The sequence below is a fragment of the Suncus etruscus genome, chromosome 11, assembly GCF_024139225.1.
Source record: "Suncus etruscus isolate mSunEtr1 chromosome 11, mSunEtr1.pri.cur, whole genome shotgun sequence".
Classification (NCBI taxonomy): domain Eukaryota; kingdom Metazoa; phylum Chordata; class Mammalia; order Eulipotyphla; family Soricidae; genus Suncus; species Suncus etruscus.
In genome coordinates this window covers 27,148,090-27,161,073 of record NC_064858.1, presented here as the reverse complement: position 1 = coordinate 27,161,073, position 12,984 = coordinate 27,148,090, and the positions used below count along the sequence as shown (strand labels likewise).

General features: G+C 40.7%; 1 protein-coding gene across 1 annotated transcript in view; it reads right to left on the bottom strand.

The window, feature by feature from the left end:
* RECQL (RecQ like helicase) overlaps positions 1-12,984 on the bottom strand; it is a 33,240-nt gene that overhangs the window by 7,566 nt on the left and 12,690 nt on the right. Inside the window, exons 5-7 of the mRNA XM_049783810.1 lie at positions 6,387-6,493; positions 2,578-2,776; positions 166-332 (exon numbers count right to left, since the gene is read on the bottom strand). Coding sequence (XP_049639767.1) covers positions 166-332; positions 2,578-2,776; positions 6,387-6,493 — 473 coding nt within the window. The remainder of the gene's footprint in view (positions 1-165; positions 333-2,577; positions 2,777-6,386; positions 6,494-12,984) is intronic.

The following is a 12,984-nucleotide window of genomic DNA, read 5'->3' as shown; positions in this document are numbered from 1 at the left end:
GGCCAGTGCATCAAGAGGCCTGAAGGAGAATGAGACTCCATGTCCTGACCTCCTGCCCTGAAGGACTTTCCCACACAGCTGCTCTCATAAAATAAGCATCACCCGAAGGCGGCTTCTTGCCTGAGCTCTTCACAAAAGCAGAACACTGATTGCAAAGCTATGTACCTCATAGAAAAGATTTGGCCGGTTAAAAGAAGCTGTGAAAGTGAGGCACTGTCCAACACAGAGTATTTTCTGAGCGTCCTTGAGCACGTGACTGGTGGCAGTGGCCGTCAGCCCGATGAGGGTGGTATTGGGGAACTGCCGTTTTAAGATGCCCAGGGCCTTGTAATCTGGAAAAGAAGATTTTGTTCTTGAGTAGGAGCACTCTGCCTTGCCTCTCCTTATACATGGCCCATCCAGGCTGCCGCTGGCAGACACCAGCCACCTGGACCCAGCTCCACAGCTGTCATACTGCACCTGTTGCCTGGCCAGTGGGGACAAGTGGGCTCACACTTTTGCCTGGTTCCTCAGAAACAGGTCCCTGGATACAGGTAGAGCACTGGAAACAAAAAACACCCAAACATCTGCAACACTCACATGTGGAGAGACCACCAAAAACAGAGTGACAGGGCCAAGGAGAGAAAGAGAGACCTGGGGAGGCGGCAGGTATAATGCCGCCAAATACACCCAAGACAGTCGATCCCAGTGACAGCAACAACTCATTTGGGATACTCGAGCCACAGCCAAGAAAAGCCCAGAGCAAATAATCACCACTGAAATGAGTGCCCAAATATGGGAGAGCCTGAGCATGGTCACAATGATGATCAAAGAGGAAACCATGGAAGCCATGAGGGGACAGGAAACAGGTCTGCTGTGCTTAGAATTCCCATCACAGCCACCTCACAGGATTGGGGGGGGGGGGGGGACACTTCTCAGGGTGAATATGCTATGACATTCACACAGTGGGCTAAATCACCCTATTTTACATTTCCCCATTAGTATCCTTAGAACACGTGTGCTGATGAACACATTTCCAAGGTGTAGGGAGAGGTTCCATTTTCTGCTTTTTGATTCTGTTTTTATGAAAGCCCTAGAGGAAAATTGAGTTTTAACCACAGTTAAAACAGTTGTAATGGAAGGGAAGATGGGCTATATCCATTAGCTAAGTAAAAGTAATCTTACTAATCCACTGAGCAAGAAAACTGATCAACAGAGCAAAAAAAGTAATCTCCACATCAAAGAGTTTTCTGACAAAAGCTCCATGTCAATGTATGTTTAGGCAGAAAATAATTTGCTTGCAATTTTGTAGGATGTCTTTTTTTTTTTTTTTTTTTTTTTTTGGTTTTTGGGCCACACCCGTTTGATGCTCAGGGGTTACTCCTCGCTATGTGCTCAGAAATCGCCCCTGGCTTGGGGGGACCATATGGGACGCCGGGGGATCGAACCGCGGTCCTTCCTTGGCTAGCGCTTGCAAGGCAGACACCTTACCTCCAGCACCACCTACCCGGCCCCCAAAGGATGTCTTTTTTTTAATTCCATTTTTTATGGAATCTACAAGTTTTCTTTCTTGACTGAGCTTCCATTCAGCAATCTGGCTACTTTAATAATTAATGTGTTCACTGCTGGTGGGAATGCTGTCTAGTCCAGCCTTTATGGAAAACAATATGGAGATTCCTCAAAGAACTGGAAATTGAGCTCCCATATGATCCAGCTATACCACTCCTAGGGATATACCCTAGGAACACAAAAAAATGTAATATAAAACTGCTCTCTGCACTCCAATGTTCATTGCAGCACTATTTACAATAGCCAGAATCTGAAATAAACCAAGATGCCCAACAATAGATGAATGGCTAAAGAAACTGTGGTACACATACAATGGAATACTATGCAGCTGTCAGGAAAAATGAAGTCATGGAAATTTCCTATACATGGATAGATATGGAAACTATTATGTTGAGTGAAATAAGTTAGAGGGATAGAAATAGATGCAGAATAGTCTCACTCATCTGTGGGATTTAAGAAAAATAAAAGAGGGGCCAGAGCGATAACACAGTAGTTGTGCATTTGCATTGCATGCAGCCAAAACTGGACAGACCCCAGTTCGATTCCCAGCATCCCACATGATCCCCAGAGCCTGCCAGGAGAGATTTCTGAGCACAGAGTCAGAATTAACCTCTGAGTGCCATTTGGTGTGACCAAAAAAAAAAGTATGGTAATACCCAGACACATTAGATGAGGTTTGGAAGGACCAGCCCATGACATGACGTTTACCACAAAGATTGGTAGTGAAGTTAGAGAAACAACTATCAGGACAATGGTCTATGACTGAGAGAAATAGAATGTCTATCTCAAAGACTGTCAAAAGGTAGGGCAGGAGGAAGATGAAGGACATTGGTGATGGGAAGGTTGTAATGTGAAGGGGGAGTGTACTTTTTATGACTGAAACCCAACTACAAACATGTCTATAACCATGGTGCTTAAATAAATATATTAAAAAATAAAATTTTCCAAAACAAATGAAAAGATTCATATGCCAAGCTTTCAATTTTATGACCACTCAGTCAGCCCGGGGTCAACACGCACCCTACATACCAGGTCTGAAATCGTGTCCCCACTGGCTGCAGCAGTGCACTTCATCCACAGCGATGCGGCTGAATCTCTTAGCTTCATAAGCCTTCTCAAGTCTTGACATAAACATCTTACTTTTGGCAATTTTTTCTGGAGTCACATAAATCAGCTTGAGCTGAGAGTTTTTGTTCACCATTTCAGCCTGAACCCACTTCACATGCTCCTAATGAGGAAAAGCAGTCAGTGATTTGAGGCCAGAGGCCACAACATTCAGTAACAAGCAAAGACAGTTCCTGCTCAGAACTCCAGCCTCAGCTGTACTGGCAGCAGCTGGCTCACAGAACTCACACCCACATCCCAGGGCTACAATACAGGGCTTCTGTGTCAAGAGCCCCAATAGTATAAAGGGACAAGCTCATTAGACAAGATAGACAGAATGATCTCTCTCTTATGTGGGATGTAAAGAAACATCGAAGGGGAAAAACCAATGTGCAAAGACAACAGAAACAAAGAACATGAGAAATGGACTTCAGTAGGAAGTATTTGGGGGGGGGGGGGGCTACACAATGGTAGAGGGAAGAAATCATTCTGAAGGAAGCAGTGCTGGAAGGAGGTAAAGTGTTACTCATGAAACCACATCAGTAACAGTTATGTAAGTCACAGTGCCTAAAGAAAGGTGGGAGAAGGCACCTACCAAAAAGGCAAGCTGAGGTCTGGAGGGAAGCTGAGGAAAGTGATAGAGGGAAGTGGAAGCTGGTAATGGAGATGGCTGTTGGAACATGGTATGGCTGAAATGCAATCATGAATAAGTTTGTAAATCATAAAGCCTCACTGAAAAAAATTTATATATTTTTTAAAAGAGGTATAAATTAAGTTAAAATAAACGAAGGAGGAGCCAGAGCAATAGTACAGTGAGTAAGGCATTTTACCTTGCATATGGAGTAACCAGATTCGATCCCCAGCACCTTATATGATCCCCCAAGTCTGCTAAAAGCACAGAATTAGGAGTAAGTCCTATGGACTGCCAATGTAGCCCAAAAATAAACACACAAAAAGCCTGAGCTAACAGCAAGAGCCTGAGCTATAAAGGAAGATGAGATTCTTTTACACTGTGTTCAGAATTACTTCATAGATCTTTAACCAAAATTTCTTTCTAGAGGATGCGCTCCAGAACAGGAAGAACTTGGAGTCACAAATACCACAGACGCACAAATACATCTGGATTATTCTTCTGCCTAGAAACATAACCATAATCCATAGCGTGAAGTCATTGTAAGAAGAAAGAAGGATCAAGGGCATTCACACAGCAAAGGAAGAAGTCAGACTTGCACTGTTTGTGGATGACATGAGACTATATTTAGAAAATCCTAAACACTACAAAAAAAACTTCTAGAAACAGTGAATTTGGATATTAAATTGGCAGGCTACTAAGATAGTATTTAAAAATCCAGGACTTTTCTAGATACAAATAATAAAAGAGAAGAAAGGTATTAAAAAAAAAAATAAGGCAGGAGTGGTAGCACAGCTTTCATAGATTGGGAGAATGATTTTCATTAAAATGGCAATACTCCCCAAAGCACTGTACAGAGTTAATGCAATCCTATAAGGATATTCAAGCATATTTTAAAGAAATATATCAAATACTTTGCAATTCATATACCTTCATGAATAGCAAATGCAATCCTTGAGAAAAAGATGGGGGCGCATCACCTTACCCAACTTCAAAATATACTCTAAAACAGTGGTAATTAAAACAGCATGATATTGGAATAAAGACAGAACCTCAAATCAGTAGAATAGATTTCAATATCCTGAGAGAAATTTTCAGATAAATTATGATCAGTTAATCTTTGATAAAAGAGCAAATGGAGCTAGGAAAGCTTTTCAAGGAGAAGTGCTAGGAAAACTGGTCATCTACATGCAAAAAAAAATGAACTTGGCCCTCTTTTTTTTTTTGGGGGGGGGGGGGCCACACCCAGTGACACTCAGGGGTTACTCCTGGCTATGTGCTCAGAAGTCGCTCCTGGCTTGGGGGACCATATGGGATGCTGGGGGATTGAACCGTGGTCTGTCCTAGGCTAGTGCTGGCAAGGCAGACACCTTACCTCTAGTGCCACCATGCCGGCCCTGAACTTGGATCTCTTTTTAACATCATGCACAGAAGTCAAATCAAAATGGATCACAAACCTTATTATTAGACTTGAAACCATAGGTACATAGAGGAAAATGTACAAAGAACTCGCCATGGGGCTGGAGAGATAGCATGGAGGTAAGGTGTTTGCCTTTCATCCAGAAGGATGGTGGTTCGAATCCCAGCATACCTACCATGGGCGATTTCTGAACATAGAGCCAGGAGTAACCCCTGAGCACTGCCAGGTGTGACCCAAAAGCCCAAAAAAAACTTTCCATGATATTGAAACTAAAGGCATTTTAAACGATGAAACACTTGGAAGTAGAAGAAAAGATAAGTAAATAGACTAGCATTAAATTGAGAAGCCTATACACTTAAAAAAACTTGTTACATTGGGGCTGAAGAGATAGTACAGCAGTAAGGCGTTTGCCTTGCATGCAGAAGGTCAGTGGCAACCCATATGGTCCCCTGAGCCTGCCGGGGGCGATTTCTGAGCGTAAAGCCAGGAGTAGCCCCTGAGTGCTGGCAGGTGTGACCCAAAAACAAAACAAACAAATAAACAAAATTGGTTACCAGGGACCAGAGCAGCAGCACAGCAGGTTTTGCAAGGTGCTTTGCCTTGCACACAGCCGACCCAGGTTCAAGCCCCAGCATTTCATATGGTCCCCCAAGCACAGAGCCAGGAGTAACCCCTAAGCGTTGCCAGGTGTGGCCCAAAACCAAATAAATAAATAAAGTTAAGTTTAGGGCCTAGAACAATATCATTGCAGGTAGAGTATTTGCCTTGCAGGCAAGCTGACCTGGCCTACCAGAAATAATATACTCAGTGCAGAACCAGAAGTAAACCAAGTGCTACCAGATACAGCCTAAAAATTAAAAATAAGAAATGATGACGAGGATACAAAAACTGTTCACAGATTAGGAGAAACGTGTTTATTCAATACCCATTTGATAAAGGGTTAATATCTAAAATATATAAGGCACTAGTAGGATTTAACAAGAAAACAAATCATCTAACCCTATCAAAAAATAGGAAGAGATGAACAGAAACTTCCTCAAAGAAGACATACAGATGGCCAAAAGGCACATGAAAAAATATTCAACAGCATTAATCATTGGGGAAATGCAAATCAAAACAACAATGAGATATCATCTCAAACCACAGAGACTGGCACACAATCGCAAAGAACAAGAAAAACCAGTGCTGGTGCAGATGCAGAAGAGACTCTGATTCAAAAGGCATGCATGTATTAGCTGGCCATGTTCCAGGATCAATTGCATCTTCTAACATATTATCAAACGGCCAGCAGACATTCCCTGTTGGGTGTCAGAAGTCAACCTTTCACTCTTAGGTACCATGGCCACATGGCCCAGCTCTGGGTCCCAAGGATGAGTGCAGCAATGTCCCCATGAAACTTTATTCTGGGCCAGTAAAACGAGCTCTATTACAGATTCACACTTCATGCAAAATTCCTCTCCTTTCAATGCTTTAAAACCGTTTAAAGATATAAAAACTCTTCTTAATGCCATGGTCTCTAGGCTAGAAAAGGAGATCAAAAGTCTGGACTCCTGGCAAAACAGTTTCTTACCTGTTTGCAATTTTAGAAGCAATTCAACTGTAACTAAAGCTTAAAAGTCAGTCAGGAATTCAAATGTGTTTTTTAACTTATATCAAATTTTTTCAAAAACTACAGAAGCATACCTTTGAACTAGAAGAATTTAACATGGTAGCTGATATTCCTAATTGTTTTAAAACCATTAGTTGATCTTCCATAAGTGAGATCAATGGACAAATCACAAGTGTAAAACCTAAATGAGAAAAAAAGAGAAATTAACATTAAGATTTTTCATCACCACCCACATGCGTTTTGATTACTTTTACTTCCTAGACCTAGACTGTAACTTACAGGCATCAATTCAGTTTTAGCAAACTACCACCTTACACTCATTAATAAGGGGACTTATATGAAAATAAGACCGTGAGTCCAAAAGGCAAATAACACTTTAAACAAAGTTTCAGTCCGGTCTCTGCAGACATTTTGGGGCTTCCTCCAGCTTGCTTCAACCTGGGAACTTTGATCTTCTCTGGCATTCATCCTGACGGCTTGCCTCGGCTGAGGTGAGTCTTTCCGGGCCAGAGTTGTGGATAAAGCTGACTCTGCTGGCCCTTTAAGCCCACCTATACGGGGTCAAAGCAGAGGAGCGTGGCCGCTCTGCTTTCCTTCACGGCCCGCACTCCACCTAGTCAATGAATACAACCACAGCACGTAGAAAAACCCACAGCATAAGTGTGACAATGGGGAAACTACGCAGACCAACATCAGCCATAGAGAATGAAGATGGAAACTCTGATGACCCAACAATGGCCAACCACCTAAGCAGTCTTTCAGAAATGGAGTTTAGAGAAGAAATATGGAGGATGCTCACAGAACTCAAAGAAAGTATAGATCAGAACACTAATAAAAATCAAGAGAATATGAAGATAGAAATCAGAAAACTCCAAACTGAAATATCAGGTCAAAACAGGTCTGAAAAACTCAGTAGATGAATTGAAGAACATAATGGATGAGCTTTCCAACAGGTTAAAAGCAGCTGAGGATAGAATTAGTGTGCTGGAAGATACGATGCATAACGACTTTACACAGCAGAAGAGATTGGAAAAAAGCCTTAAATCAAAGGATCAGACAATGGAAAAGTTACTCAAAGAATATGAGCAGATGAAAATAGAAGTCTTTGATAAGCTCAACAGAAACAACTTTAGAATCATTGGAGTCCCAGAGACCTAAGAAGAAAATCTCCAGGAAGAATCAACAGTCAAGAACATCATCACAGAGAAACTACCAGAGCTAAAGGAAACATGTGACCAAATCCTGCATGCCAGAAGAGTACCAGCTAAAAAGGACCCCAGGAGAAACACCCCAAGACACATCCTAGTCACAATGATGAATCCCACAGATAGAGCTAGAATACTGCAAGCAGCAAGATCAAAAAGGGAAATTACATTCCAGGGAGCATCCTTGAAATTTATAGCAGACCTGTCACCAGAAACACTCAAGGCCAGAAGGCAGTGGTGGGATATAGTGACAAAACTCAATGAAATAAATGCTTCGCCAAGAATACTGCACCCAGCAAAACTCACTTTCAAGTTTGAAGGAAGTATACATGGCTTCACAGATAAACAACAGCTCAAAAACTTTACAGACTCAAAACCAGCCTTAAAAGAAAAACTGAAAGATCTATTCTAAAGACAAGACAGAACAAAAACACACCAAACTTCTACACAAAGATGGCAATAAATCCCATGACAATTATTTCTCTCAATGTCAATGGACTAAATCATTCAAGCAAACAACACCCTTAAAAAAGCAAGGGTGGCCATACTAATATCAGATGACACAAACTTTATACTCAGAAAAGTTGTAGGGACAAAGACAGATATTGTATACTAATCAAGGGATATGTACAGCAGGAATAAATCACTCTCCTAAACATATACGCACCCAATGAGGGACCAACAAAGTATTTAATACAATTGTTGACAAATCTGAAAAAGGATATCAATAATAACACAATAATTGTGGGAGACCTAAACACAGGCTTGTCAACACTTGATAGGTCAACCAAATTGAAACCCAACAAAAATATACTAGACCTGAAAAGAGAAATGGAAGACAGAGGCCTAGTAGACATATAGGACACTCCATCCTCAGAAACCAGGATACACATTCTTTTCCAACGTACACGGGTCATTCTCCAGGATAGACCACATGCTGGCCATAAAACATACCTCCATAAAATCAAGAAGATAGAAATTTTGCAGGCTACCTTTGCTGACCACTAGGCTCTGAAGTTAGATGTGAACTACAAAGGGACACAGAAGAAAAAATTTAACACCTGGAAATTAAACAGTATACTACTGAACAATCAGTGGGTTCGAGATGAAATCAAAGAAGAAATCAAAAATTTCCTGGAAACAAACGACAATGAAAACACAAACTATCAGAGCCTATGGGATACAGCAAAAGCGGTACTGAGAGGAAAATTTATAGCTTTGCAAGCACACATCAGGAAGCACACATGAATAGCTTAAAGACACAGCTTGTAGAATTAGAAAAAGATCAACAAAAGAAACTAAAAATAGGGCCCGGAGAGATAGCACAGCGGTGTTTGCCTTGCAAGCAGCCAATCCAGGACCTAAGGTGGTTGGTTCAAATCCCGGTGTCCCATATGGTCCCCCGTGCCTGCCAGGAGCTATTTCTGAGCAGACAGCCAGGAGTAACCCCTGAGCATCACCAGGTGTGGTCCAAAAAAAAAAAAAAAAAAGAAACTAAAAATAGGGAGACAGAAGGAAATAACAAAGCTGAGAACAGAAATCAATGAAATGGAAACCTAAAAAGCAATCCGAAAGATCAACAAAAGCAGAAGTTGGTTCTTTGAAAAAATAAACAAGATTGATAGACCATTGGCAAAACTCACAAAGCAAAAGAGAGAGAGAAATTTGATAACACATATTAGAAATGAAAAGGGGGAGATCACTACAGATACTGCAGAGATTCAAAGGGTATTCAGAGAGTACTTTAAGAAACTCTACGCCACTAAATATGAGAACCTGGACGAAATGGATGAATTTCTGAACTCATATAACCTTCCACAGTTGAATAAATATGTAGCATATCTAAACTCCCCCAACACTATTGAGGAAATTAAAACCGTAATCAAAAATCTGCCCAAAAACAAAAGCCCAGGCCCTGATGGATTCATGAATGAATTCTTTCAAACCTTTCAAGAGGAACTACTACCAATCCTGGCCAGGCTCTTTTATAAAATCAAAAAAACAGGAATACTTCCAAATAGCTTTTATGAAGCCAACATCACCTTAATAACAAAACCAGACAGAGATGCTGCCAAAAAAGAAAATTACAGACCAATATCCCTGATGAACACAGATGCAAAGATCCTCAACAAAATCCTGGCAAACAGTAGCCAGCGCCTCGTCAAGAAGATCATTCACTTTGATCAAGTAGGTTTCATCCCAGGAATGCAAGGATGGTTTAACATCCGTAAATCTATCAACATAATACACAACATAAAGAACGAGAAAAATAAAAATCACATGGTCATATCAATAGATGCAGAAAAAGCATTTGATAAGGTTCAACACCCATTCTTGATGAAAACTCTCAGCAAGATAGGAATAAAAGGAACCTTTCTAAATATAGTTAAGGCTATCTACCACATGCCAGTGGCAAATATTATCCTCAATGGAGAAAAACTAAATCCTTCCCACTAAATTCTGGTACAAGATAAGGCTGTCCTCTCTCACCTCTCCTATTCAACATAGTACTGGAAGTACTTGCTATAGCGATTAGGCAAGAAAAAGATATCAAGGGAATCCAGATAGGAAAGGAAGAAGTCAAGCTCTCACTGTTTGCAGATGACAAGATACTCTACTTAGAAAACCCTAAAGACTCTACCAAAAAACTTCTAGAAATAATAGATTCATATAGCAAAGTGGCAGGCTACAAAATTAACACACAAAAATCAATGGCCTTTTTATACACTAATAATGACAGGGAAGAAATGGACATTAAGAGAACAATCCCATTCACATTAGTGCCACACAAACTCAAATATCCTGGAGTCAACCTGACTAAAGATGTGAAGGATCTATACAAAGAAAACTATAAAACACTGCTCCAAGAAATAAGAGAGGACACGTGGAAATGAAAACACATACCCTGCTCATGGATTGGCAGGATCAACATCATTTAAAATGGCAATACTTCCAAAAGCATTGTACAGATTTAACGCGATTCCTCTGAAGATACCCATGACATTCTTCAAAGAAGTGGATCAAACACTTCTGAAATTCATTTGGAACAATAAACAACCTCGAATAGCTAAAGCACTCCTTGGGAAAAGGAATATGGGAGGCATTACTTTTCCCAATTTTAAGCTGTATTACAAAGCAATAGTTATAAAAACAGCATGGTATTGGAATAAAGACAAACCCTCAGATCAATGGAATAGGCTTGAGTACTCAGAGAATGTTCCTCAGACATATAACCACCTAGTTTTTGATAAAGGAGCAAGAAATCAGGGCCCGGAGAGATAACACAGTAGTGTTTGCCTTGCAAGCAGCCGATCCAGGACCTAAGGTGGTTGGTTTGAATGCCGGTGTCCCATATGGTCCCCTGTGCCTGCCAGGAGCTATTTCTGAGCAGCCAGAAGTAACCCCTGAGAACCACGAGTGTGGCCCAAAAACCAAAAACCAAAAAAAAAAAAAAAAAAAAAAGGAGCAAGAAATCCTAAATGTAGCAAGGAAAGCCTATTCAACAAGTGGTGTTGGCACAACTGGTTAGCCACTTGCAAAAAAGTGAGCTCAGACCCCCAGCTAACACCATGTACAAAGGTAAAATCCAAATAGATTAAAGACCTTGATATCAGATCTGAAACTATAAGGTATATAGAACAACATGTAGGTGAAACACTCCAGGACATTGAGACTAAAGGCATCTTTAAGGAGGAGACAGCACTCTCCAAACAAGTGGAAGCAGAGAAAAACAGATGGGACTATATTAAGCTAAGAAGCTTCTGCATCTCAAAGGAGATAGTGCCCAGAATACAAAGGCCACCCACTGAATGGGAGAAATTATTCACCCAATACTCATCAGATAAAGGACTAATATCCAAAACTTACAAGGTACTGACAGAACTATACAAGAAAAAAAATCTAACCCCATCAAAATATGGGGAGAAGAAATGAACAGATACTTTGAAAAAGAAGAAAGGCAAATGGCCAAAAGGCACATGAAAAGATGCTCAACATCACTAATTGTCAGCTAGATGCAAATCAAAACTACTATGAGGTACCACCTCACGCCACTGAGATTGGCACACAGCACAAAACAGGAAAACAAGCAGTGCTGGCTGGGATGTGGAGAGAAAGAAACTCTTTTTCACTGATGGTGGGAATGCCGTTTAGTACAACCTTTATGGAAAGTGATATGGAGATTCCTTCATAAACTGGAAATTGAGCTACCATACAATCCAGCTATACCACTCCTAGGAATATAGCCGAGGAACACAAAAATACAATACAAAAATCTCTTCCTTACACCTATATTCATTGCAGCACTATTTACAATAACCAGACTCTGGAAACAACCAAGATGCCCTTCAACAGATGAGTGGCTAAAGAAACTGTGGTACATATACACAATGGAATTTTATGCAGCAACTCTCTTCAGGAGAGTTGAAGTCATGAAATTTTCCTATACATGGATGTACATGGAATCTATTATGCTGAGTGAAGTAAGTTAGAGGGAGAGAGAGAGACGTGAAATGGTTTCACTCATCTATGGGCTTTAAGAAAAATGAAAGACATTTTTCACAGTATCTCAGAGACAAGAGAGATGAGGGCTGGTAGGTGCAGCTCATGACATGAAGCTCATCACACAGAGTGATGAGTGCAGTTGGAGAGATGACTACACTGAAAGCTATCATAACAATGTGAATGAATGAGGGAAGTAGAAAGCCTGTCTCAAGTAGAGATGTGGGGGGGTGGGGAGGAGGGAGAAAAAAAATGTTTCAGTCCCATTAAAATATAGGTGTTACTTACTATTTTAATTTTCCATTTACTTTCATTTTTATTTTTTTGTTTTTGTTTTAGTCCTGGCTCTACACTCAGGAATTACTCCTGCCAGGGATCAAACCTAGGTTGGTTGAGTGCAAGGCAAGTGTCCTACTCGCTGTAATATTGCTCTGGTCCCTACTTTTATTTTTAACAACCAGTATGGGGACATCAGTAAAATAATATAAATCAAACCAAATACTGTCCAGTTATTGATATATACACATGCATGCACACAATATTCTATGCTTTCCAAAGAAGAGACAGCAACCTGAAGAGTAACAGTTGTTCGATTTCTTTTTTTTTTGGTTTTTGGGTCACACCTAGCAGTGCTCAGGAGCTACTCCTGGCTGTACGCTCAGAAGTTCCCCCCGGCAGGCTCGGAGGACCATATGGGATGCCAGGATTCAAACCACCGTCCTTCTGCATGCAAAGCAAATGCCTTACTGCTGTGCTATTTCTGTGCCCCCACAGTTATTCTATTTACCCACAAAATTAATTTTGAACAGAAATCAATGAAGAGCTTACTGATTAAATGAAGTTCTGATGATATACTCTCTCTTAAACTGAAATCATCAACAGCCACATAAGCAAATCAAATGCTGTTTAACATTCTATGTGAGAGGGGCCGGTGAGGTGGCGGTAAGGTGTCTGCTTGCAAGCGCTA